General features: G+C 48.0%; 1 protein-coding gene across 6 annotated transcripts in view; it reads left to right on the top strand.

Annotated features, from left to right (window-relative positions):
• Positions 1–26,048, top strand: part of ULK1 (unc-51 like autophagy activating kinase 1) — a 75,116-nt gene that overhangs the window by 45,451 nt on the left and 3,617 nt on the right. For 4 of the 6 annotated variants that reach the window (XM_041489132.1, XM_041489135.1, XM_041489136.1 and 1 more), the window contains 16 exons: positions 1,197–1,285; positions 3,348–3,513; positions 4,743–4,803; positions 5,104–5,193; positions 9,089–9,214; positions 12,635–12,786; positions 13,610–13,693; positions 14,275–14,537; positions 15,106–15,290; positions 16,080–16,195; positions 16,710–16,853; positions 19,362–19,549; positions 22,159–22,337; positions 22,468–22,586; positions 24,164–24,321; positions 24,530–24,665. In XM_041489132.1, the coding sequence (XP_041345066.1) occupies positions 1,197–1,285; positions 3,348–3,513; positions 4,743–4,803; positions 5,104–5,193; positions 9,089–9,214; positions 12,635–12,786; positions 13,610–13,693; positions 14,275–14,537; positions 15,106–15,290; positions 16,080–16,195; positions 16,710–16,853; positions 19,362–19,549; positions 22,159–22,337; positions 22,468–22,586; positions 24,164–24,321; positions 24,530–24,665 (2,256 nt within the window). The remainder of the gene's footprint in view (positions 1–1,196; positions 1,286–3,347; positions 3,514–4,742; positions 4,804–5,103; positions 5,194–9,088; positions 9,215–12,634; positions 12,787–13,609; positions 13,694–14,274; positions 14,538–15,105; positions 15,291–16,079; positions 16,196–16,709; positions 16,854–19,361; positions 19,550–22,158; positions 22,338–22,467; positions 22,587–24,163; positions 24,322–24,529; positions 24,666–26,048) is intronic. The other 2 variants (XM_041489133.1, XM_041489134.1) reach the window with 2 other exon arrangements.

Genomic DNA, 26,048 nt, shown 5'->3' with positions numbered 1-26,048 from the left:
GTGCTAATTCTCTGCCAGCTTAATGGAAGAGCAGCAACGTGTTCCTCTCCTCAATTAAGCATTGTCTCTGATCTCTATCTTAAGTCATTCAAATACCAAAATGGTTCCAGTGTAAAATCTGACTTCAGGCTGCCTTGAAATGGGGATTTTGAGTTCTTCTGTGCTGTTCAGTCTTGTGCAGGTGGACTGGGGAATTTGAGCCACTAACTGCTTCAAAGTCCTTTGAAGAGCCATTGTTACCTTTGACTGTCTCCCTGCTTGGCTGAGCTGAGCTCTTCTGTTATTTACTGAACCTCACTTGCATAATTCATTGGAGTTAAATATTCTTTTCTCCTCTGATGCCTTAATCATCTTTTCTGCCTGAAGGTCAGTGCTAACCAGGCCTTTCAGTGTAAGCTTTAGGCCTTGTGAGGGTTACAAAGGCCAGTGCAACAAAAAACTGAGTAAAATTGGCAGTTCCTATACTGAGCAATAAAACATAAAAGGGAGGGACACAGGGATGGCCTGTGCCATGGAAACAATTTCTGTACAAAGATACTGAATAACCAAAACATGTTTAAGTTGCAAAAGTGACCAAGTTGAGCTATAGTAGCAATGCACTATTTCCTGGAGGAAACCCCCTTGAAGGTTTTCTGTTGGGTTTTGGGTTTTTGCTAGGAGCACCTGGCCTAGGGTGCCCGAGTGGCTGTTTGGACAGCAAACACATAGACTTAGAGTAGGCATGTGTTTAACTTGGCACACACCTCCCAGTATTTGATGTATGTGTGCCAAGCCCTGAGGTCTCATGAGGAGGAATCTGTCAGGGTATGGCCTAGCTCCTGGCTTCTGCCCCAGACATGAGCAACTATGTTCACTTTTCTGTTTCTCTTTCCCTGCATTTGCAAAGATGCTTTGGAGGTTCTTTGGGGCAAAAACCATCTTGCTGCTTGAGTAGGTCAATAGTTGAGTGGGCATCTGACCTTGGTCAGGGAGTTCTCAGACCTGTGAGAGTGGCACGGAGGAGTGAATCACATAACTGAACATAACTGACCAGAATGCTGATTTTCTTTTGTTCTCCTTTAATTGACCACATATGATACAAGAGACACATGATGGTGCATGAGATAAATCTGATGGGAAAAGATGAAGAAGACTTTTTATTATTGCTTGATCTTGGTTTAACCACTTATTTTGGTTTTGTCTTTTGCTGGTTTTAGCTGCTTCCGTGCCAATGCCTTCTTATCCCAGTTCTGGCTCTGGTAGTTCCTCTAGCAGCTCATCCACTTCCCACCTGGCATCATCTCCTGTAAGTACAGCTCAGAGGCTGCACTGTTTGTGTTAATGCTTTTCCTGCTTGTGTGTTTGAAATGAGGTCTCTGCTTTAGTGCTCTCCTGGTGCAAGTCACTGAACACTGTGCTTGTGGCTGGGCTTGGTGCAGTGTTCTCTCCAGTTCAGAGTTTGGATCCTGAAGGTTGGCTTACTCTCCCCAAGACATGTTTCAGTGTGCCTGTTGGATGAGAAGCCGTTATGAAAGAAGTTGGTACGAGCAGCGCTAGCTTGTCTTGGCAGAGATGGAAAGCTCCTTGGAACCCAAACCAGTTGCTAATTCAGGGTGTAGCTGTGCTTCCTTGGCTGCACGTTCTGTGTGTTCAAACAAAGTCTCTGCAGCCTGACAGTGTATCCCCCTCCTTCTGACCAGCATGTCCAGGCACCACAGAGGGACATTCAGCAAAGCAGTTTGCTCAGACCAGACCTGCCACAGTTCAGTGGTCTCATGAAAGACGATCTGACCTGATGGGTTTTCTCTCTGGTTACCCAAAATGGTGAAAACTTTTCTGGAGGGCAGGGCATTTAAGTGACCAGTGAAGTGACATTCCTCTAGCTCGCTGAACTGAAAGGTTGTTTTTGAAGGCTCTTGGTGGAAGCTGCCTTTGACTTTGAACTCAGGAATGCTGGTGGTGTGATTGGTAAGGGAAGGGAGAAGGATGGGACTTTTTCTTCCCTGGCATGACTGGTTTTTTGCTCTGTTCTCTGAGTTTCCCTGGGCCAAAGTATCTTAATTTGGTATGGGAAGGACTGAGGGGCACCAGCAGAAGTTGATGTAGGTGCTCATGATGTGAGCTGGACAGAGAAGACAGGTCTGCTCCCCTCTGAATGTTTCATGGCTGTGTCCCTGAGAGCTTCCTCCCTGCAGCCTGTAGTACAAGGGGGTTGGCTGAGGCCCTCCTGGCCATAAGACTCCAGGAATGAGCAGATGGTGTGAAAAGCAGACTCACTCTCCTGAGCTTTCCTGGTCTGGGAAGCTTAAGGATGGAACAGAATCACTGCCAGACTGGGAGGGGGTTCCATGTTAGAGGTTTACTGCTCCTTTCCTCCTCTGCCCTTGGAGGTTTTGCTGATGGAGGTGTGCTGGCTCAGTCTGGGAAAAATGCCACATCTGCAGGGCAGAGTTCACAGGTTGGGTGGAAAAGAGACAACTTTGACAGCTTCCTTCTGGCTTCTGCCTGTATGTCCTGTGTGTGCAGAGAGAGGGAGTCCCCACAGCTGCAGCAGGAGTCTCTGCAGGGTGAGCAAGGTCTTAATGAGGCCCAAGTGAAAGCTGCTTCAAGTCTTTCTCAGCCTGGAAATGCCTTAGGATAAAGATTGTGATCTCCTCTGTGGGCAGTTCAGCTGCCTTAAAGCTTTCTTAAACCATCCAGCCTCCTCCATCTGTCTGCAGTGGGAGGGGATTGTGGGGCTGTTCATCATTTAGCTGAAGGAAGCAGGAAAATGGAAGTTTTTAGGGACTGTCCTGCCTCTGACAGCTGTGAGCTGTTTATCTGCTGAAAGTTTAATCTCTTTTGGGCCTTTCTTTAGCTCCTTAGCAGCACTACAGCAAAACAGGGTGGTCTTGGAAGTTCAGGACACTTATCTCCATGTTACCAAGTGCTGCAAAAGCACAAATAGAGACCAGATGGTTCTGTGTTTAAGAACAAAACAGAAAAAAACCATAACCCTAAAGAACAACCAAAAGTATCTCTGAAAGCTCCTCTCATGTTCCCAGCCATACTAAAGTGAGTTGGTAGAAAATGAGTGATTGATCCAGAAAACCTCAGCAGAGGGATGCAATACCTTGAGTGAATTTTTCTTATCTGTGGAGCATCAGACACACTGGAAATATGTTTTGTGTAACAAAAGATGCACTGTTCTGACAGGGACATAAAAGGCTGTTCCTTTTCAGCAATCTGAACAGCTGCTTCTGGCAAACCATCAGCCCTGGTTTATCAGCAAAATGTTGTTTGTAGCCTTGTACAGCTCAGTTTAAAGGATGGAGCAGAATGATGAAGTAGCTGTGCTGAGGGCAGTGTTTGTTTTCTCCTTGAATTAGCAGTCCCTTGGAGAGATGCAGCAGCAGCTGCAGGAGAAGGCACTGGCATCTCCTACCCAGGATTCTCCCGGGTTTCTGCACGGATCCAAGGACTCTGCAGGGAGCAGCAGCAAGAATTCCTCCTGTGACACAGATGACTTCGTCATGGTCCCAGCACAGTTCTCAAGTAAGGTGGTTTCTGAAAATGCAGATGTTCTGAGCAGAGGGGGGTGTGGATGTTAAGGATAGATAGTGAAAACTTGAAAGAGTGATTAAACTTGTCTCTTTGGACTGAATAGTAGGAGTGGTTTTGTTTTCAAGCTGGCAGAGACATCTGGCTCACTGGCTAGGTTGATAGGATGGTTTGTAATTACCTTTAAAGACAGGATTTGATAGTAAAGATAACTTGAGGATCTCAATAAGAGATTGAACCTGGAAATCCAACTAGAAAAGAAGATAAATAGGCTCACAGGGAAAAGTCTCTCTCCCAGAAGCTTTTACCTTGTTATCCTGTCTTCAGTTTCACTCAGCATCACAGTCCAAGACAGGATTTCAGCCAGCAAGCTGGATTTTACAAAAATCCCCGAGAAAAACTAAAATATGTTGTTTTTTCTTCAAGTGCTCTAAATTTCATTTTATGACCTTTATGTGTTTATCCTTTGATAGGACTTGCTTGAAAATACAGCTGTACATAGAACCAGGCCACAGTTCAGCCACATGCCTTAGTATGTCCATGCACAAGTCCTTACTTAACCAGCAGAAGGACATTGTTCAACCTTGCCCATGTGTGTGATGCTTTGCTGAGTTGGAAGTTAGTGATAACTGCTGAGATTCCTCCTTTTGCTGTTGCACCACTTGTATTAAAACAGGAATTTGGAGGGGTAGAGTAATCTCTGGAAGATCTCTGCAATCCTTATGATAAGGAGGAGCTTTGTTTTTCCTGGAATCACTGGTGGGTCCAGTACACACTTGCCTGGTGCTGGTCATGTTCCCAGTGTTCAGATGGTTTTTGTATCCAGCTGCCAGCTCATTTGGCTGTCCTGGATTTTTGCCACGGAGGACAGGGATGTTCCAAAGCACTCTGAAGATCTTGTACCACTTTTACACAGCAGCCAGTGACTTGCACCAAGTGGACATGGACCTGTTGCCTCAAATGATTGTCAGGATTGTCAAGCCCCCTTCCAAGAGGACTTGCTTTCAGCCTAAATTTTCCAAAACTTCAGGGTGTAAGGCTTAGCAGCATCCACCATGAACTTCAGCCCACGTGTGGTTTGCAAAACACTGACTTCAGGAACAACTCAGCAGGGCTTGGAGGAGCAGGAAATTCTATACAATATCTCAATTGCTATGAATGTATAAAGGTTTTTAAGAAAATTATCTTGAATTAATTTACTTCTGCACTTCCTTGTTCCTCAGGTGAGTTAGCTGCTGAGGCTGCAGGAGGGAAACCAATCCAGGACAGCCTGATGTACAGTGGGTAAGACCACCAAGGCACCTAAAATTGCCCAGCCACTGGAGCCTGCTGGGTGTTTGGGGCTGTGTGGTTCTGGTGGATAGGAGGGAAGATGTTCCTGAGTTGTCAGCCTTTTTTTCAGGGATGTCTGTCATCTGCCAGGTTCTGACCATTTTCACTTTCATGTGGTGGGAGCAGGATGACAGTGCCCAGAGCTCCCACTGACGAGGTGCTGGGCAGACAGAGCTCTGTGCTGTGCTTTGTAGGTGGGAAGCAGGGTTGGTTCCCAGGCTCTGACAGCTGAGTTCTTTCTGTTTTCCTCAGGAGTTCCCTGGTGACTTCAGCGGGCTTGGAAAGCCAGGGGAGGACACCATCTCCATCACCCCCATACAGCAGTTCTCCAAGCCCATCTGGGTAAGAAAAGCTGTTTGGTGGTGTCTGTGCAACACTGAATCATCCAACTCCCATTGACTTCCAGGGGGGATTTTACTGCTGTTGGTGTGCTGTTGGGCAAGATCCACATCTCTCCTCTTAATTCATGGGTAACAAGAAACACCCAGGAGAAACTCCCCAGCCTTGGGCACTGATCAGTCCCAACAACTGAGCCTGTCTCTCCCTCTTCTGGCTCTCAGGAGGGGCGAGGAGAGAACACAGGAGAGCTGGAATTAACTCTGTTCCCTGAGGGGGCAGGGATTGTTCTCAAGCAGAAGGTAAATGTGCTCCACTGGCACGTGCCCAGCCCTCGGAGCTGGGGAGAATTCCAGCTGAAGACCCTTGTTTCTAATTCTGATTTACTGGACAAGTGTGGGGGAGTGTTGCTCATCTCCTCTTGCTGTGGAAGGACAGATGAGGGCCTGCTTAGTTGTTTGTGGTTTGTTGAAAAGCTCTTTGTGCTGTGTCTCTAGAAAGTAATGCTGATACTGGACCTTGTTTACTAATGGGGGATGCAGGAGTAGGAGGAGCATGTGCAAACAGGCATGGTCGTGGGTTTCATTCCAACTAAACCAGTGGCTCTAAACTCAGTTTTGGCCTTTGGAAGTGTTGTAGGTGACAGCTGCCCACACGTAACAGTACCAGCTGCCCAGTGGGGCCAGACACTTTTGTGTTCTGAAGGTGTTAATGGCCTTTGGAAGGTGATCCCCTTGACTCTGGGCCCTGAAGCTTTAGGGTATGTGCTTGGCTTGCAGGGAACTGCTTGTGTTGTTTCCCATCTTGTTCTTGCCTGCTGGGGAAGCAGGACAGCTTTCATCTGCTGTTCTGTCAATATGGCACCTGTCGGGGGAGGATGGTTTAAGGGGATTTCACACTGGGAGATGGATGACCCTAAAATCTTTTTTAAGAAGATAATATAGTCCCAGGCTGCGTGTTGAACACATTCGTCATGAACAGAGCCCAGAAAATGACAAAACATAGCCTCAAAGCTTACAAATTTAACAGAGAATAATATAGCTCAGAGCCTCGCTGACGTGATCAGATTAATTGGCAAGCGCGTACCACAGTGTGGAGTTTAATTGCATGAGGCTTCTTATGCCATGGCCTGCTAAGCTTTTTAACAGCTTATTCCTTAACTGATTCCTTTGCATTCTGGAGATCCGTCTCTGTTAAAGGATTGGGCCTTGCTTCTGGGCAGCAGTGAGGAGAAATTCATGGAAGTTGACCACAAATGCTGCCCACTGTTCACCAAACTGGCCTCATCATTTTCTGGTGGATCCCAGGGTGCCAGTCCATGCCAGAGGCTTTGATCTAACCATGTTTCCACTCTCACTGTTTTTCCTACTCCTTCCCAGCAGCTTCTGCGGAGCAGTAGCCTCTAGTGCTACTTCCCACTTTTCTGTCTGCCTTGAGGTAACACTGAAAAGCTCATTTCTGTGCTGTTTGGGATGGGGAGTAAGACATCAGTATTGAAAGACTGGAGTCACTCTGAGTCCAGAGGATAAAGCATGCTCTTTGGTCTGTCCCCTGAAAGTGCTCAGAGCTGGTGCCACCCAGGTGTGCCCTCACTGGGTTTCAGTGCCCTTCCCTGTAGGTGGCACGAGACCTGTTGGTTCAGCACTTGGCTCCACTGGTGCAGAGGACTCCTGGTTTTCCCTCTGCCTGCTCACTTGGAAGCAGCATTCTCCCTTCCATGTGTGGCTCCAGGCTAGCAGGCAATGCTGGCTGCAGTCCCTCTGGGACAGAAAGCAAGGGCTGTTTCAGAGTGGCCAGCAGTGGGTTTTCCACAGGATGTCATGGTACACTGACAACTCTCCTTGCTCTTAATTAAGAGATTAAGAACTGGGCAGAATTACAGCATGCCAATAATTGATCCTTTATTTTTTTTAATTCTATTTTTTAAACACTTCCTTGAAGATGCTTAGTAAGTCTAATGAAAGGTTATTCCTTGGATGTACCCCACAGCACTAGATTTAATACTGTTTTCAAAGAGCTTTTAATTACTGCCAAGTAGTTAAACTCCCTGTGCCAGCTTTATCTCTTGGACTTTGCAGATTTATGGTCAAATTGCATTCTTTAGGGCTTGAGGCCATTTAGCAGGTTTAGTGTATGTCACCTCATTTGGATAATTTCCTTTGCAACTTGCACCATGTGAAGGAAGTAAGGATTTGATATAACTCTTGGGGAGAGGGAGAATCCTTTTACCCAAGAACTTATTTTCTTTTCTGATAAAGAATTTTGATCAGATAGAAAAGATAGCATGTTCAAAGTGAGCACAAGGTTTCATGTGAACCTTCACGTTTCTTGCTAAAGCTTTGTTTTGTTTATGTCTGCCACAACACTATGTTTTATACTCATGGAAGGCAGATACATCAAAGCCTCACCTTTTTGCTGAGCTACTGGAAACCTTGAATGCCTTTTTTTTTGTGTGTCAGTGAAGAATCCAGGCATCCATGCTGCCTTTTGGAGACAAAGAGGAAATTAAGAGTCTGTTTTCTTGGTGGAAGAAATAAGTGTACACAAGGAAGAATATGTGGAACTTTAAAGTTGAGAGAGGAATGAAAAGATCAAAATCATTTGATCATTCAGCCTTGATGAAAGGTCTCTTCCAGCTATTTGGGTCTCCTGTGGTGGAGGAGTGTCTTCACATGCACTGTGTGGAGATCTGTGGATACTTTACTGCAGATCATCTTTGTTAGTGCTGTCACCATAAACCACACAATGCTATGACCTTCCTCAAAACAGAAATTCTGGTAATGGGATGCTTTGAACTACCAAATAAGTCACAAACTCTTCTTTCTTCCCGTGAATACACGTGTATTCTTGCTGAATTAAGTATATCCTTTCATGTCATGTAAAATATTTTCATTCCAAGTGCTAGACTCCAAGGAGTGATGCTTCCATCTTGTCAGGGGCAGACCCAGGTGTGTGTCCTTGCTGGACAACGAGGGAGACTGCAGAAGCCTTCATTACCAATAAGATCTTCCTGTAATTGTTTAACATCCCTGCAATTGGTGTTGGCAGTTGCAAATAGCTTTGCCATGGCAATTAATCCTAGAATTCAGGGACCTTTGGGAAAAGACTTTAGGCAGCTACTTAGTTAAATGTGGTATTTGCATGGGTTTTGTACAGCATGGTTTGAGTGTAGCCTGGTGGACAAGCCAAGAGTGACCTGGGGGAGCAGGTATCAGACATGAGCCAGTTAACCTGCTTGGATGGAAGGAGCCTGAAATTTGCAGAAATTACTTGTCCCATTTTGTGTGTGTGGTATTCTGTCTTGTCCTTGATGGGCATAGATGTCAGCTCCTGTCCCTCAGATTTATTTTCTCCCGAGTTGCCTTCTCCACCCTGCAGTAACTTGGCAGTACTCTGATCTACAGCACTGCATTCCCTTCGTGGTGTGAGACTTCCACGGGGATGCCGTGGCTGCAGCAGTGCTGTGCATGAGTCAGTCACAAGCAGCTTTGTCAGCAAAGTCTCTGCTGGTGTCCTTTGTGAGCCAGGGGTGTTTAGCCCCTGCTCAGCTCTGTCTGCTTGGCTGTGGATCTGAGCTGTTGGAAACTGGGCCAGCCATGGCCTGAAATAGCAGGGCTTTGGTTTTCCTGGAGGGAGTGGTGTGCTTGGGTGTACGTTTGAACATCAGGCTGTGGGTGGGAATGGTGCTGGAGGAAAGGTGCCTGTTTTCAGGAGATGTGTGGTGCCACTTCCCTTTGATATCACTTTGAACCACCTCCTGCTGCAAACCCAAGCCCCAGAGCAGCCCTTGTGACGCTCCCTGCGTGCAGTTGTGCAGTTGCTTCGTGAAGATAAAATCTCCAATTAGCTGGTGGAAGGCCCAGCCCTTACAGGAGGTTCTCTCTGTGTCTCCTTTCCACAGCCGGCCAGGGCAGTTTTCCAGCAGCAAGTACGGCCACTCCGTGCCCATCCCAGTCCCCACACAGATCCACAACTACCGTCGGATCGAGCAGAACCTGCAGTCTCCCAATCCATACTCCTCTCCCCGGTAAGTGCTGGGGCTGGGACCAGGGGGTCTGTAAACAAACTGCTTTACACTGTACTTTCTGTGCCTTTGTAAATATCTCTGTGTGTTGGGCTCTCCCCCTTGCTGTAGGGGTGTGTTTTGGGGTGGTTTTGGGGTGTTTTTTGTGGTGGTGTTGAGATTAATTTGTTAGCACTGTTAATTTTGCCTGTGTGCTTTCATGTGAGAAAGCTCCTGTCAGCTCAGAGTGAAGGCTGAGCCACTTTGAGTCTGACAGCTTTTCCCATGCCAGCTATGGATTGGGCATCCAAGTGTCCAGGCAGAGAGAACCATCCATGTGGCAGATGCCTTTATAAAAAGAAAATTTGAGATAAACAACTAAAATGGATGAGGCTACAGAACCTACCTGACTTTACCTTAATTGGTTCCTGTAGCCAGTCATGCCACAGATGATGTGTTGTGCACGAGTTGCATTTTAATGTGGTTATGCAGCCAGGACTGAGTAAATCATGAGCAATTTAGGCCCGTGAGGCAGAGCATGTTTTCTGGAGGCTGTCAGGAAGACCCTGACGCCAAGTCTGCAGCAGACAGCTGACCTGAGTGCAGAGGCAATGCCTGGTACATCCAAGAGATTAAGGGCTTCTATCTCTTCTCACATATGATTGCTGGCTGGCAGCAGCAGCCCAGGTCATGGACTGATGGGAAGGAGACCAGCACAGGATCTTAAGGAGCTTGTGCAACAGAGGCACTCAAATAGAAGTGTCTAGGAGGTGTCTAGGATCAGTTGTGTTGGTGTCTGGATTAGTTAAAGTTTAGATTTCGAAAGTAGGGTAATACCTACATCAGCCTAAGTTTGGGCTTCAGCCAGCCTAATTCAGGATGAGGACCCAGAAGTGGAGACCAGAAGCAGAGACACGACATGCTGATACTGATCAAGGGTAGGGATTAGCAGGAGGCTTGATCTGTGCCACTGTAACTTTAATACTGCTTTATGTTAACTTTTTCGAGCGTGTGGCAGGTTTTGTGGTAAACTCTGTCCTGTTTCCTGTGTGCCTTATGTTTTTGACAGCAAAACTTGGGGACACTGTTGGTTTTGGACCTCACAAGAGCCCTGGTTATCCCTGTGAGGTATCAAGAGAGAGCTCTGGAGAAGGTGCTGTGCCAACCCCAGATCTGGTGATGGGCTGCTGAGCTGAGGCTCACAGCCCACAGCTACAGTCAGGGAGCAAAGTGCCATGTTTTGCTGCTTTTAGTCACCTCTGGGTAATGCTGAGAGTGGCATGTCTCTGCACAGGAACTCGGGGAATGGCCCCAATCAGGGTGACTCACAGGCTGCTTTTAGCATCTTCTCAGCATCTCTGGCGTCATGTTTGTCCTGCCCCAGGAAGCCATACTTATCTCTGGCCATCACTTCCTCTAATCAGCAGGTTCAGTAGACACCCTTCAGGAATGGAGGAGAAAACTCCACCAGGCATTTAGTGTGTGATTCCGCTTTTCCATCAGGTGTATCAAACCGGCCATTGGTGCCGAGAGCTGAGTCGTGTTTGCTGAGTCATTTGATTGCAAACCTTGACGTGCACTCTGGTGGCTGAGAAATGTCCCCCTGTCACCTGACTGGCTGCTGTGTGCCCGTGTCACTGCTGTGGTTGTGGACAGATGTGTGGCTTGCTGAGGTGCTGGTTAGGTGTGTGTGCCTCTGGCCACATCACCTGTCCTGCTCCTCTGCTGGCTTACCCCAGGTCTCACAGGGTGGCATTTGACATTCCACATCTTCCAGCAGCAGCAGTCTCCTGGTGGTTTTCTTCTGCAAGGTCCTGATAGATAAAATTCAGCCTTCTGCATGGCTCAGGGTCTGGAAAATTAAAAACATGGCAGGGCAATACTTTCTGCCACTGAATATCTAGGTATCTTCTCACCTTTCTCTTTGGAAATTCATTTTGCTTCAGGGCCAGGCACTTGATGAGCTTTAACTTCTGAATCTGGAGCAACCTGAAGAGAAGTGATTTTTAGGTTAAAATTTTCAAGTATTTCCTTTTTTCCAAGCATGTGATTATAGCATGGATTTACTTGGGTGCAGAATGTGGTAACACATTGAATAGGGGCAGGGAGGTTGGCAGATCAACTACTCAACTATCTCAACTACTGAAATAGATTTATTTTTTAAAATGTATTTATTTTCTGAAATGTGCCATAAAGTGAAACATACACCTAGAAGTGTTGTTGAGTAGATTTACTGACTGTTCATCAGGATGATTCTGCCAGTCCTGGCACTGCTGAAACCCACATCCTTTGTTCCTTCTGTTCAGATTCATGAGGACAGTTAAATGCAGCATCCCTGGCAGAGGAGGCAGGATACCTTAGGGACAGCATCTTTCAGTGACTCAAGCAAGGAGGGTTTTTTTTCAGCAGTCATTGATTCCTGTCCAGAAAACCACCTACTTGTTGAGACTAATGTTCTTGTAACAAGAGAAAAAATGTTTTAAAATTGAGAATAGAATGAAGGACTTGATGAAAAGACTGTGTTCTCATATAGAGGAGTGTAATGGGAATCTTGGTGAAGGAGATTCCCTTCCCAGAGGCAGAATGGCATTGCAATTTAGGTTGTGTGTTCTTAATGATGGTGAAAAGATTAACATATTGAGAAATAATTAATTGATATGCAGTAATCCTGTCTCTCTCCAGACTGATAGTGTGGATGTACTCACTTTCCCACTAGTTTCCTCTTCTGTTTCATTTTAGCACTGGCTAATACTTAAGGTTCCTGCACGTGTGGGATTTACAAATTAATTTTAACTCCCTAAGTTGAGCCTTCACAAGGAGTTAAAGGTGTTTAGACAGGCAATTCTGACTGTCCAGCCCAAAACCCCAAATTCCTCTGTGTAGCTGTGAAGTGTTTCAGATCTGACAGCCACACACTGTTGTGTTTTGCTCAGTAGCTCCTGATTTGAGTCCAAGCTCTGCTGCAGGGCAGTGCCTTGGCACACTTTGCCTCAGCATTGAGCACAGAGCTTTCTGCCTAAAGGCTGCTCTGACTGAAGGGCAAGTGCCTCAGCACAGGAGGCACACTTGAATAAAGCCCTCTCAGGGCATTCTGGAGACACTGCCTACAATAAACATCTTGGACATGGCAAGATAGGAAACTGTCTTGTTCAGGATTGGTGTGGATAACTGCAAACATCTGAAGTGTCTCTGAAAAGTTACTGTCCTGTTTACAGCTAAGCTAACCCCCATTGTTCTTTTCATTTATTTGAATCGAAACTCTTTTGAACAAGGATTGTCATCTTAATCTGTTTTGGTGTAGTCCTAGAACATTTTGATCCAGGATAAATACTCATGAAGCTCTGCTTTTGTGGGAGTAACTGTGTGTGTTGTGTGATGCTGTTCTCCTTCCTCTTCTGGCCTGGCCTCTGGAGTGACCTGTGTGCTGCTCTTGTTTCCTGTAAGGTCTGGTACGGTCCGGAGGTCCAGCAGTACAAGTCCTCTTGGTTTTCCCAAAACTGGTGCTTCCCCTCCTTATCCTGGAGAGCATGGATCCATGCCCAGCACTAAAAAGCTCTCCTTTGGTGGTGCCAAGCCGTTCATGCCGTCACCACAAGGTAAGATGGCAGCTGGCACATTGCTGTCCTAATAAAATCATTTGCCTCTTTCCTGTAAAGAGAGGGGTTTGACCACCTGTAGCTGCCAGGTAGCAGAGAGTTCAGATTGTTGTGTTCCCCTGTGGTTCTTCTCCACAGATGATTTGACAAGTGCTTTGACCTCAGTAAAACAGAGGGAAAAATAGCTGTTAGCCCCAGGAGAGGTAGGCTTTGCTTTGGTGCCTGCATCAAACATTTTGCTGCCCTCAGAAGGGGGCATCTGTAAGTGCAAAGTATCTTTTTACTGGCTCGGGTTGGGGTGAGAACAAATGTAAGCCAATTATTGTCAAAGCAAACTTCTGAGCAGCTTTGAAAGGGCTTGAACTTCCAGACTGAGAAGTTTTGGCTGAATATCTGGTATCCTGATCTAGATGCTAACAAGCAGTTCAAGTGGAAAGGGACAAGAGAAACCCCAATGTGCAATGGATGCAATTTTCTGTTTTCTGTAAAAGAACAGGCTGACATAATGAGCTGTTCTATATCCCTGGTGTCTCTGATCCTATATTTATTAGTCTGTGCTTATGGGGAAATACAGTATATTCATATTCTATTCCTCTGAACTAATAGCACTGCAAAGTCAGACTAAAACTTGCTAAACTAATACCAGGCAGAGTTTTTTTTACCTCCTTTTACAGGAGTTGATGATCTTTTCACCACACAGCAGGGCTGAGAAGATGGAAAAGATAACTGGCATCTTTCTATAAACAGGTGGTGCACAGTGCTGTTCTTGCCTATGAAAACTTAATACTGAATTAACCTCTTTTTTTATTTCATTCCCTCACAGTTGGAACAATCCCAGAGCAGCCCAGTCAGACTGTTATCCCATCTTCTCTTGGAGCAGAAGTGAGAAGCAGAGTTCCTGCTGCCGGTGCGTCGGTCCTTGCCTTCCCTCATTATTCCCGTGGATAAAGTCAGAACTGTGGTCTCATGGCATTTAGGTTGGGCTGGTTGCTTCAGCAGCTTCTCTGGATGTTTGGTCAGCCAGGATCTCTGTGTGCTGGCGGGAGTTGGGGTTGTTCCATTCGCATCCTGACAGCCAGCATCTTCCAGTGCTGGCAGACCTAGTGTTGCAAAAACTCAGATTTGGGACTTGGAAGCCAATGGATTGAGTGAAGGAAAAGCATCTCAAAACCTCTAACACCTCCTCTGCCAAGAGGCCTGCTTGATGTGTAGTTTCCTTGCTGCTGAGCTCTGACAGTCAGGGTTTTTGTCTCTGAATGGGCGGCAGTGAAAGAAAGAAGCTGCACTTTTATTTCCCTGTTGTTCATATCTCATCCTCCCACAGACTCAAAACATGACCAGGTCTGGTAGTGCTGTGGCTCTGCCCAGTACCATTCTTAGCCCTAGAAGGTTTTGCTGTGCAGCTGTTTGAGCTGTAGATCCTGGATCAGGCTGTGTCTCTGTGTTAGGAGCAGGCAGTGATGCGGTTTGTCACTCTCTGCCCTCCAGGTTCCTTGGCACCCGAGCAGTCTCCTCGAGGGATGGGCTCCCGGCTCCACAGTGCTCCCAACCTGTCGGATTTGCATTCCTGCAGGCAGAAGATAACCAAGCAGCACTCTGATCCTCTTGTTGCTCACTTTGGTCATACCCCAGTCAGCCAGCCTCTGCAGATCCACGGCTTGCAGCACTGCCGGCAGCTCCGATCCTCACCAAAGCTCTCCGAGTTCATGCAGAGAAGCCCTTTGCCAACAATTATGGGCTCCCCTACAAAGGTGTGCCCAGGAGTCTGCTTTTGGGCTTCTCACAGCTTGATCATCTGGGTGATCTGGGGATGAGCTGCTGCAGGATCAGGATAACTCTGACCTGGATTTATCAGCACTTGCTGCTATCCTGTGAGGGCTGTGCAGTGATCTGTGTGAAATGGGGTGGTGTCCTACTTCCCTTGGGCAGCTCTGCCCTGGCAGCAGTGCTCAGCAGCTCAGCAGAGCCTGGGCTTGGGAGCAGGCAGGGGAAGGAGCTGCCCCAATGGCCAGAGTGACTGGCTGGTGGGGACATGGTGACCCAGCTGTGACACAGGCGTGTGTCCAGCAGTGACAGCCCTGTGCCTCATGGGGAGCAGGCACTGTGACAGCATTTCCTCTGCTTGCAAAATTCTCAGCAGTTTGTTGTCCTTTTGTTTTTGCCTTTCTGGGATTAGGGGCAAGTAACTGTTCAGGGTAGGATTTCTACCCTTATTTCGGGCAGGTTGTTAAAGTTTGATTTTGTTAAACAAATGGGGACAAAGAGGAACCTTCCTCCTTCATTTTAAATACAGATCTCTGTTCTTTCTATTCTTCTTAGGCTGTGTCCCCATTTGAGTTTCCCAAAACCCCAAGTTCCCAGAATCTCCTCACCCTGTTGGCCCATCAGGGGGTCATGATGACTCCGACCCGGAACAAGACCTTGCCAGATCTGAAGGAGATGGGTCATTTCCACTGCCAGCAAACTGGGCTGGGATTGAGGCCTGTGGAAGAGATCAAGGGCAGGTGAGCTGCAGTCTGCTTCATACACTGGTGCTTCACTCCTCAATACAGGACAGATGGGGCAAATTTCAAACCCCAGCTGATGCTGAAGTTGGTGAGGCATCTGTAAACATTGTGTAGTTATCTGCTAGCCCCCTTGGATTGCAAACAGGTATGATGCAGACTTTAAAAGTCTTCCTCTAAACAGACAGGCCGTGGGCTGTATTTTTAAAAATGAAAGATTGTCTGCAGCTTCACACCGTGTTTAGTGTGCAGTGTTTCATCAAGTGGGGATGCAAGACTTTGTTACCAGACAAGCAATTGCTCTCTGTGGGGCCTGTCATGGAGGAGAAGCTGTTCTGGGTGTTCCTCCTCCATCAAACAGTGGCACAAATCTTCAGAAGAGAGATCTGTTGGAAAAACACGTGCTGGCTGTCATGAGCACTGCAGGACAGAAAGTCACCCAGGTGCTGCTGTGGTTTTTCTTACGTGCCTCTCTGCACACTGCAGCTTTCCTCAGTGTTTTGGAGGAGTCCTCTGATAATAATTTTCATTGTTTTCACCAAAAACAAATTGTGTTGCATTAACATAGTAAGGACTTGCATTACTGCAGTTACTCATGATAGTTTTGTGCTTTCTACAAGTAGCAGCAGGTGCTTCAGATGCTCTGTTGAAAGAGCATTTTTTTCAGCTCCAGACTGTTTACTGTGTAGTGTTAAGTGGCTGTGGACCAGGAATAGCACAAAGAAGTGAAGTTAGCTGTCACCTGGCACCTGTTGACTTTCAGCATCATGTTGTGTGTACTGTTTTTAGATCTCTGAGCACAGGCAGGCTCACTGACCTGCTCCTCAAGGCAGCCTTTGGGGCACAGATCTCGGAAGCTGGCAGCAGCGACAGCCTGAACAATGAGAAGCCAATGGAAATTGCAGGTAGGTGGGGAGGCCAGGCAGATCTGGCAGGATGTCCTGGGCTGGGGTTTGCCTGCACCCCTCCTGCAGATGGGAGGCTGCTTTGCCGGTGGCTCTTGGCACAGGAAGCGCCGTGTGTGAGGAGTGCAGTGGTGTTTGTTCTCCCCTGCTCTGTGGGCTGTGTGTGCTGTGTAACTGCTGGGTAGTGGTGTGATTTTTGTAGGCAGGGCTTCCTCTTCTGGCCCCTTCTGAGTGTGATAACCTGTGGAAGTGGTGGCTTGGTGCCAGGTGGCTCCAGTGCGAATGGCTCTGCAGGGGTGGGTGTTCTGGGCGTGCAGGGCAGGCAGCAAGGAGGGAGAGCAGCTGCAGCAGTGGCTGGTGCTGCCCAGGCTCTGTCCTGGGGCCCGTGGTGCTGGGGGTGCCTCACTGGCCTGTGCTGGTGCCCGCTGTGTGCCAGGAGAGTGTGCAGGAACACGCCCGTGCTCTGCGTAACCTTCCTGTAATGCCGGTCTGCACCTTTCAACTGTCTCCCCAGCTCCCTCAGGTGCTTACGGAGGGACCCTGCACTCTGGTGCCCGGGCTGGGGGCTCTGCCAGCCCATCCCCAGTGATTTTTACTGTCGGATCCCCTCCCAGTGGAACAACCCCCCCACAGACCACGAGGACCAGGATGTTTTCAGGTAAAGGGCCGATACCTACCTGCCTGTTCCAGTGGGAATGCCTGGGGGCAGAGAGATGTGTTGCATTCCTTGCTGCAGGGCACTGCTGATGGCAGAAGGCTGCCCAGAGCAATCTGTAAGAGCTCAGCTGGTCTCAGCACCTTTGATGATCTAGTGCTGGCTCCTGCCAACCCCAGTTGTTGCTGCTAACTGTTTGCACTGGCATTAGTGCCAGAGAGTGGCTTTCCAGTGCTGTAAGAGACAAGCAAACTTTTACTTTATTGCTCTCTGCTTCAGGAATAGTGCTGCAGCTGTTCACAGAACCACTGTTGCTGAGAGGCCAACAAATGTAAAGATTGTGTTGTGTTCTGATTGTTCTGCCTGTGGGTTTTGGATGAGCTATAAAAGATGAGTGTGACTATCTGTGCCCAGCAATTTCAGTGCACAAGGACTGTTGGGAAAGGGCCAGGAAGGCTCTGTGTGCAAAACTATTAGAGGTGTTGCTTATGCTCTGAGCTGCTGAGGTAGGAGATGGGGAGATGCACTCCTGCATGGCAGATACTCCCTGTAAGACACCAGTGCTCTGGCCTTGTCAGCCAGCAGTTGAGGCTGTGGTGATTGGCCTTTTTGGGATAGAATGTCTGGGAGCTGGAGTCTGTGTTCAGATTAAGAAAATGTTTGGACACATTTTGATTTGCATATTTGGCTTGTTTGGTTTTTTGTCTTGGCTGTTACTCATCTGAATGTACTTGACTCTGTTGTCCTCAATTACTGCAGGGAAAGTTTGGATGTGACCATGAATAAGCTGCTTGACTGGGATGGGGTACATGTGGGTTTCGTTCCTGTGTATAACTTGCATTTCCATCCTAACTAAAACCACTCATGTCTTTGATTGCCTGGCAGATTGGAACCACAAATGTTTCTTTGTCTCGTTTATTTGTGGAGTGAGCTTTAAGACTCTTAAAAACTGTGTGAGGTGCCTGTAGCACAGTGGGGTTACTGTCCTGGCTGCAGCCTCCAGCTGCTATTGCAATGTGATGGATAGAGGATTCAGAATTCCAGTGTTGCTTTTCAGGGATAACAGCAATCTGGAAGTGGATCCAAGCACTAGATTTTAGCAGGTTGATACTCAGGTGCTCAAGGGTCTGCCCAATAGTCAGGATGTCAGATGGGAGGCCTGGAATAGAGGCTGTTGAAAGTGAACCTGCAGCACACACAGTGTTAGGTCAGGGTGACCAAAGCAATGCTGCAGGACAAGATTTGTTTATTAGGTCTGTGCAGGAACTCCCCATGTTATAGTTAATGCACAAAGTTAATGGTGGAAAGGGGAAATTTGCAAGCTGAAACTTTTCACCTCAAGTGCTTGGACAAGCCATGAGTAAGGAGAGTACTAAAGGCAGAGCCTTTCTGTGAATCATCCTAACAATTTCTGCAAACATCCTCTTGGAATTACAGGGCACCCAGAATATATTGTGTTGTAGGTCCTCTCCTCTCCTCTCCTGTCTCTGAGGGAACTGGAAATACTCTGACTGTCTTTGATGATCCTCTTGGCTTTGAAGCATTGCTGCCAACATGGAGAGAGCTTTTGGGAAGAAAAGAGGCTGTGCCTCTCTGCAGATCAATTGTGCATTATTATATTGCTGAACCTTTTGAAGGCAGGGTAGGGCAATCAAACTTGTGGTTAGAAGAGAAACATCTTCCTCCAAAGGGCCAGTGAGAGTGGAGAATAACACCTGGGTAGAATTAGCAGAGTGTTGGAGCTGGTGTTGGCATCCACCATCAGACAGAATGTTTCCCTCTGTGGCAGTGTGCCAGGGTAGGAAAGCCTCTGGAAGTGGTGAATGTATTGTGAAACAAAATCTTCTTTGTGCTCCTGGGGTGGATTCAGTGGTCAAGAAGAAGAAAAGTTGATGGTGAGGGAATTGTCTGATGGACACCATATCTACAGGGTCTCCAGAACCCTGGGGTTAGGGTCTTGACTCAGCTGGTCACTCGTTCTCTGCCCAGCCTCTTATTTACAAAGAGGAGAAAGCAAAAGTGCAGGGCATTTAATGGAAAACTCTCCTGGCTTGCATACAGGATGTAGAACCATCACTTATCAGAGTGCTCATTCAGTGACAGTAATAGAAAAAAGGCAGGAAGCCAGGGTTCAAACTATGCTGCTCCATGGTGGGGAAGTTGGCTATGACAGTCTATGATAAAGATCAGCCCAAGATATTGTGGCAGGATGCAGAAAGGGTTTAGCAAAAAAAAAAAAGGAAAATAATTTCTTCTGAATTGTCTCTGTAAATGATCATCGTTCTTAAATCTGCCTGGGCTTGTCAGCTGGTCTGAGTCACTGAGGAGCTTGTGGTGGGGAGTGGTTGTTCTGCATCCAGATCCTTGCATCTTCCTCCCAAGTACCTCTTGCTGGCTCCTCTCAGATCCAGGATCCTGAATCCTACAGAATTCTCTCTCTTGCACGAGGAATGTCTACCTGACCTGCTGTTAATACCTCCAGTTAATTCCTTTGTCTGTTTTTCTTCACAGTGGGGTCTTCCAGCTCTCTCAGTTCTGGAGGCTCCTTCAGTGGGAGGCACTTGGCAGTGGGAGCTGCAGGGGAGGCTCTGGAGGGCCCCTCGAGTCTGCGGTACACTTTTGCTGATCCCATCACTGCCAACCTGGAGGGTGCTGTCACATTTGAGGCACCAGAGCTGCCCGAAGAGACGCTCATGGAGGTGGGTATGGTATAGCCCAGGGCAAAGGACAGGGGAATAAAAGTAAAGCAGATCCATGCTTTGCTTCCAGAGGTGGAGCAAACAATACAGCAAGGTCCAAGAGAGCAAGGCCAGTGAAGTGTTCAGAAAGCCCAGGGTATATTTAGCACCAAGCCCTTTAGTCCATGTAACAGCCCATGACTGGGGTTAAAATTCCCTATTCCCAAAGTTGAAATTGCAGCTTGGAAGATCAGTTATCCAATGCATTCTATATGAAGGGTCTTTGAAGCCAACCTGCCTGTGTTGTGTCTCTCCTTTTGTAGAAGGTTCAACATTAGTACAGGCTGACCTGAGAACATGAGTAGCTCAGTGTGTCAGGTGCCTGCCTGGTACACCTGAGGAGTCAGCAGTGATATGATCTCTGCTGAAAGGATCTGAAAACAAAGTAAACCTGACACTTCTGTTCCTGCTGGGGGCTGGGGGGACACTGTGTTCTGCACCAGAAGAGCTGAACCAGATTGTGGAGCTGAAAGGCTGCCAGGCTTCCCTTCTCTGCAGGCTGAAGCAGAGCAAATGCTGTTATAGCTGAGATATATTTGAAATGTAGGTCAGGCTGCCCATTTGCAGTGGAGGTGGGAGGCAGATTCAGTCACGCTTTTGGCTGTGCTTGTGATACCTCCTTGGGCTGTCTGGGACTGGAGAAGGCTCTTTGTGTCTGACACTTGCTGGTGTTGCTGAAAACCCCAAGATACCAAGAGAGATATGCACACATTGTTCTAAGGATGTGGCTTTGCTCTTCCACTTCTACAGATTTTGTTGAACTCATTTTTTCTGTCAGTTCTGCGTTGGATTGCATTTGTTGGCTTCATTACCTGTAAAGCCACAGGGCAAAGGCTTCCAGCAATGATGTGATCACAATAGCAGTCAATTTAACTCAGCATCCACCTGGGTGGGGTGACAGAAGTTTGGGGCCCTGCCAGCTGCCACCACTTCAGATGCTGGTCTGAAGAGAAGTGTCCTAAGGAAGTATCAGTTGGTCTTGGAATAGCACTCAGCTTCTCTGGCTGTAATGAGTAATTTGGCTTCAGTTGTCATTTCTGCTGAGCACAGCAATCTGTTTGCATGGCACAAAACCTTTACAGCAGATTTCAAGACCCTTTTGTGCTCTGTGGAGTTGGCCAGAATGCAAACCTGGCAGGTTTTCTGGTTTGTGCTCATCTTTCAGGGCACTGAAGTCTGACTGTTTAGGTGCCCTTGTCTATCTTGAGCAGCCCTGTTGCATTTGGATGGGTGGTTCTTCTGTCTTTTGTGAAAGTTTCTTTAGGTGCAGACAAGGCATACTGGAGGCTGGGGTTTAGTTTCTTTTGCAATGCTCTAAAAACACAATACAGAGGTGGCCACAGAAGACTTGTGATGGCAAATGAGGCCATAAATGCTAGCACAGATAACAGAAGCTGACTGTAGACAGAGGAAGGACTGCCTGTGGATTAGAGATAAGAGGCTGAGACCTGCAAGATCTCAGCAGTTTCCTGCTTTGCCACAAACTTCTTGTATGACTTGGTAATTACTTAATCTCCAAGTTCCTCCTCTGCTTTTAAAGAAAATTGAGGAAGATGGAGATAACACTTCCTCACCATACTGGACTGTCCAGGTAGCAAGGTGGTGGGAGGGAGAGATTCGTGTTCCAGATAGTCAAAGCTGCCTGAGCAGCCCAGTGCCTGAGCCAATGAAGGAAAGAAAGCAGCTCTCAGATCTTGAGCATGGGGGTTTCCTGGTAAATTCATGTAGGAAACATGCTTTACCCTCTTTGAGAGAACTGAGCCAGTGAATCTTTGAAGACCAGGTTACCCACTTCTCAACAATGAGAGAGTACAAACAATGAAGTTGGCATCTGACCCAGGCAGCAATTCACTTTGCAGACCCACAGGCATTCAGTTTTTCCACTAATACTAACTTCCCAGAACTGGTTACAGTGACTTAAGCAATGCAGCTTCCCAGAAATGGGATAATCCCTTTTGATCTGTAATAGCAGAGGAAAAACTACTCTGAAATGACCACAGCATTTGGTGTGAGCACTTCCCTCACCAGCTGGACAGGAGTTGCAGATAAAAGGTTGTCCTTGCTGTCTCCTCAAAGATCCTCCCCCAGGGCTCACTGCACTGAACTGGGAGGGAATGAAGGCTGGGATGTAGGGTGGAAGACACTTCATTGGCCATTGGCAGTTTTTTTGTGGGGTAGGAGGTTTTCACTCTCATGAAATCCACACTGGCATTGCTGTAGTGGGAACAAGAGCTGGACTTATGGTGCAGATGGTCTCTCCCCCTTCCTGGCTGCCTTCAGAAAGAATCCCTCAGAGCTAGGATGCTCCTTGGGAAGGGAGCTTGTAATTTTAGAGTAAGCCTCACCAGCTTTTCCAGGGGGCTGTGTAGAAATGTCTAGCCTGGCACTGTTGTTTGCTGCTGTTGCTGTGGAACGGGAACCGGTGCAGGCTCCAGGCCGAGCTTGGCCCAAAGCAGAGGTGTAAGGGGGTCTGGGGGAGAGGTGTTGGTTCTGTAGCTGGAGTGGGTTGCTGGCACAGCTCAGGTGAGCAGCTTTCCCTGTAACCCCCCCCCTTGGCATCCCTTCCACAGCAAGAGCACACGGACATCCTGCGCAGCCTGCGCTTCACGCTGGCCTTCGTGCACTACGTGATGGAAATCGCTGCTCTGAAGGGCAGCTCCAGTGACATGGGCAGCTCGGTGACATCTGAGTACCAGCTCCAGGAGAGCGTGGTGGCCGACCAGATCAGCCTCCTGAGCCGGGAGTGGAGGTAAGGACTGGCAGAGCTGCTCCTCTCCCAGGGCTTCTGTCGCTGCCTCCCACCCCACACATCCTGTTGTACCCGCAGTCCTTGGGGACACGGAGCTGCTGTCACACTGGTCTGTCTGCTTTCCTTGCAGCTATGCAGAGCAGCTCGTGCTGTACCTGAAAGTGGCAGAACTTCTGTCCTCAGGACTGCAGATGGCCATAGAGCAGATCAAAGCTGGCAAGCTGTGCCTCTCCTCCACTGTCAAGCAAGGTAAGGGGCTGCTGCACTCATGGGGGAAAGGGCTCACCTGGAATGGAACCATTAAAGGTGTCACAGAGGGTATGGAGGGGGTGGAGTGAGTGTGAACCCCCCACGATGGTGGGGGCTCATTTGTGATTGTCCCCTTGTGCAGCTGGATCTTTATTCACACTGAGCAGATTCCTCTGTTCACACTGACCTTATGGCTCAGAGCTATTGTCATGCTCCTGTGAGACTCTTCAGCACTAATTGTAAGGGGGGATGTATCTTATCTGATTCCTTGTATATCCTTGTCTTAGGTGCTAATATGTACTTGATGTAAGCTCAGCTTAATTACACTGTGCATGTCCTAGGAAGTGCTTACTCAACAAATAGAGACTTGTCCTGGCAGTGATGATTTTTCAAGTGAAACAAAAACACAGGAAGTGAAGTACTGGTAATGCCAGAGTCACTTCTTTGCTGGTGTTACAGCTTTACATTTGCATCTCACTGGCTGTGGTGAGAGCTGGCTGTGAGTCAGTGATTAGAAAAAAAAAAATTTAAACTCCCGGTGTAACATTACTGAGGGAGCTTTTGGAAGCACTTGAAATACTTGACCCACCAGCCACCTACCCCAAGAGCTTTGTCTTTGCAAAGTGCTGCCTTGGGATGGGGTGTAAAAAAAATGGAAGTTAAATATGAATTGCACGCATATGTTGTAGCAGGTTGTGTGGAGCAAAATACATCAGATTTAGCGACACATCTTCCACAAGTTCAGGCTAACAGGAAAGTTGTCATAACCCAAATAAATCACTTCTTTTCAGAGCAGATTGCAGCTTCTAGATTTGTAGTGTTGCTTTTCCTTCAGTGTGTGGGAATTGGGCAAGGCTGCCTTGTCTTTGTTTCATGCAGCATGGGGATTTTCAGATGTGTGTGTAGGAGTTAGTACTCATCAGATGTTGGTGGGAGTTTGTGTTCAGTACTCTGTGTAGGTCATGCCATGTAGCTAGGGAGACTCAGCCTGTGGCATCCCTTGCAGTTGTGGATTGTTATTTAATCACTCAGAGTCATATCTGATTCCTGATTCCCTATTCTGTAACCTTCCTGCACAAGCTGCCGTGCTTCAGGAGAGGAGGTGGCCTTTCACAGGCATCTGTGTCCTTTCTTGGTGGCACAGCAGAGTCCCAGGAGAGATTCCCTTGCTTAGTCAGTGCTGCTGATCCACACTCCAAGGGCTGCCACGTGTGAGCCATGCACCCCTTCACAGCACGTCGTCACCCAGCTCTGTATCTGCTGCTGGTGTGTGAGACATCCTGTAGAGAGCAAACTGCTCCTGCCTTGTGACTGCTGGGGGAAACAAAAATAGACCCAGCCTCAGGTGAACCAGACTTGTGTAGGAGTTGCCATGTGCAGGCTTGTTACTGAAGGTGACAGAGGAAAGGGAAAAAACCCTTTTGGTGCAGGGCTTTCCTGCTAGGCTCTTGGCTTTAACAGAACACTGTTGTCTCCAGGTTAATCCTTTGGGGTCCTGCACATGGGAATTGGGAGGCGCAGGGAGAATTGTGAGTAAAAACCATTTCTTTCTAAAGTATTTCTTTCTTTTACTGTAGTTGTGAAGAAGCTAAATGAGCTTTACAAATCCAGTGTATCCTCCTGCCACTGCCTCAACATGAGACTGCAGAGGTTCTTCTTGGACAAACAGAAGCTCATGGATCGGATCAACAGCATCACTGCAGAGAAGCTCATCTTCAGCTACGCTGTGCAAATGGTAAAACCCCACAGTGCCTGGGACTGGGGATAGCACAGAGCAGTGCTGGGCATTAATGGTTCCTGCTGGTGGCCTTAGCAGCTGGCTCCCCTCATGATGCTCCCTTCTGGAGGCTGGGCAAGGGGGGTGTCCACACAGCTGAGGGACTGTGCTGGGAAAGCTGGGTCTGCTCTGGAATAAACTCATGGCCCTGGGATGCTGCCCTCAGGTTCAGTCTGCAGCCCTGGATGAGATGTTCCACCACAGAGAGGACTGTGCACAGAGGTACCACAAGGCTCTGCTGCTGATGGAGGGGCTCCTGAGCATCATCACTGAACAGGGAGACATAGAAAACATCAGTAAATGTGAGTATTAGGTGACTTTTTGTTATTTCCCTGACTAGAACATGTGGGCTTTTTAGGTGCATGGATCAGAAATTTCAGCTCCCAGCACCATTTTTTTTCCTTTGGCTACATCTTGGTGGACATAGCAGAGATCTCTTGGCTTGTTACAGCTCCTCTCAGCCTGGCCTCCAACAGGAAAACTGCTTTTCCTCCTGCTTTTCCAGCAGAAAAACTGTTAGAAATGCAGGTCCCTGTTCTGAACCACCTTTTGAGAGCTTCCCATGCAGAGCAGTAGCCAGCACTTTGTTGGAACTTCTGACATGTGAAAGAACTCGCTGAGGAAGTGGTTTGGCAGCAGCAGGGGCCTGGGGGTGGTTTCCAGCCAGAGCCATCTCTCTGCACAGAGCACTTGGGAACGTGAGCCTGCAGTGGCTGCAGGGCAGGGATGGCTGCTCAGCACAGCAAGGGCTCCTTCCACATCTCTGAACCCGGACTGCTCTCCTGCCTGGTTCCCCAGCCCTGAGCCTGGCTGGGAAGGCAGCAGACACAAACTCTTCTCATCAGCAAATGCTTGCTGTAGCAGTGGAAGCTGAGCTCTGACCTGCGTGCTGTCCTTGGGCCTCCTCTCCCAGGCAGTCTGCTGCTCCAAGCTGTCCCCTCTCCAGTGCTCCCTGTCCCCTGAGGGGGTGTTACTCCATCTGGAGGGGAAAGGACTGCTCTGAGCACACTTTCCCTGCCCTTAAGGCTGGGGTTTAATCACCTCTGTCACCTCACTGCGGGTGGTGGGAAGAGGGGATGGGGAATAACCATCATCTGTAGGAACTTGGCTTGGCCTGGGTCTCCTCCACCACAGCCATCCCAGCCCACCTGCAGCAGTCCCAGCAGTGTCCCTGTGTCCACAGGGGAGGCCATAGCTGGCAGACCATGTGCCTGTCCCCTCTGCTGGCCACCCACTGCCTGCCTCAGGCCAGATCCAGAGCAGTGGACAGCTCTGGTGGTCCATGGAGGCAGAGCTCTTGGATAGGTAACAAGATGAGAGATCTCTGATTCCCAGGCAATCAGTCAGTCAATTATCACCAACTTCCACAGCTGACAGGAGGCTACTGGAGGAGAACAAAGGGAAATGGGCGGGTGGTGTGTGGTACTGGAGGGCTAAGTCAATAGGGAATACTAAGCAGTTTCTGTTGTACTGTTTCTTACCAAACCTAGATCCCATCTTTTCATCCAGAGATACAGTTAATGCATGTAATAGATTTCTTTTCCCAGTTGTTATCCCGGTACTGCAAGTTCCAGCTTCCTGATTGGGCTGTTCTCTGATAGGCAGAAGTGGGTGTGTGTTTCATTTTAGATCTCAGGTCTATGATTACATATTTCTGAAAAGTAAAATGATGAACCTAGAAATAC

The sequence above is a fragment of the Pyrgilauda ruficollis genome, unplaced genomic scaffold, assembly GCF_017590135.1.
Source record: "Pyrgilauda ruficollis isolate IOZ18807 unplaced genomic scaffold, ASM1759013v1 scaffold9, whole genome shotgun sequence".
Classification (NCBI taxonomy): domain Eukaryota; kingdom Metazoa; phylum Chordata; class Aves; order Passeriformes; family Passeridae; genus Pyrgilauda; species Pyrgilauda ruficollis.
The sequence above is the reverse complement of the archived record's forward strand: the minus strand, read 5'-3'. Positions and strand labels throughout refer to the sequence as shown.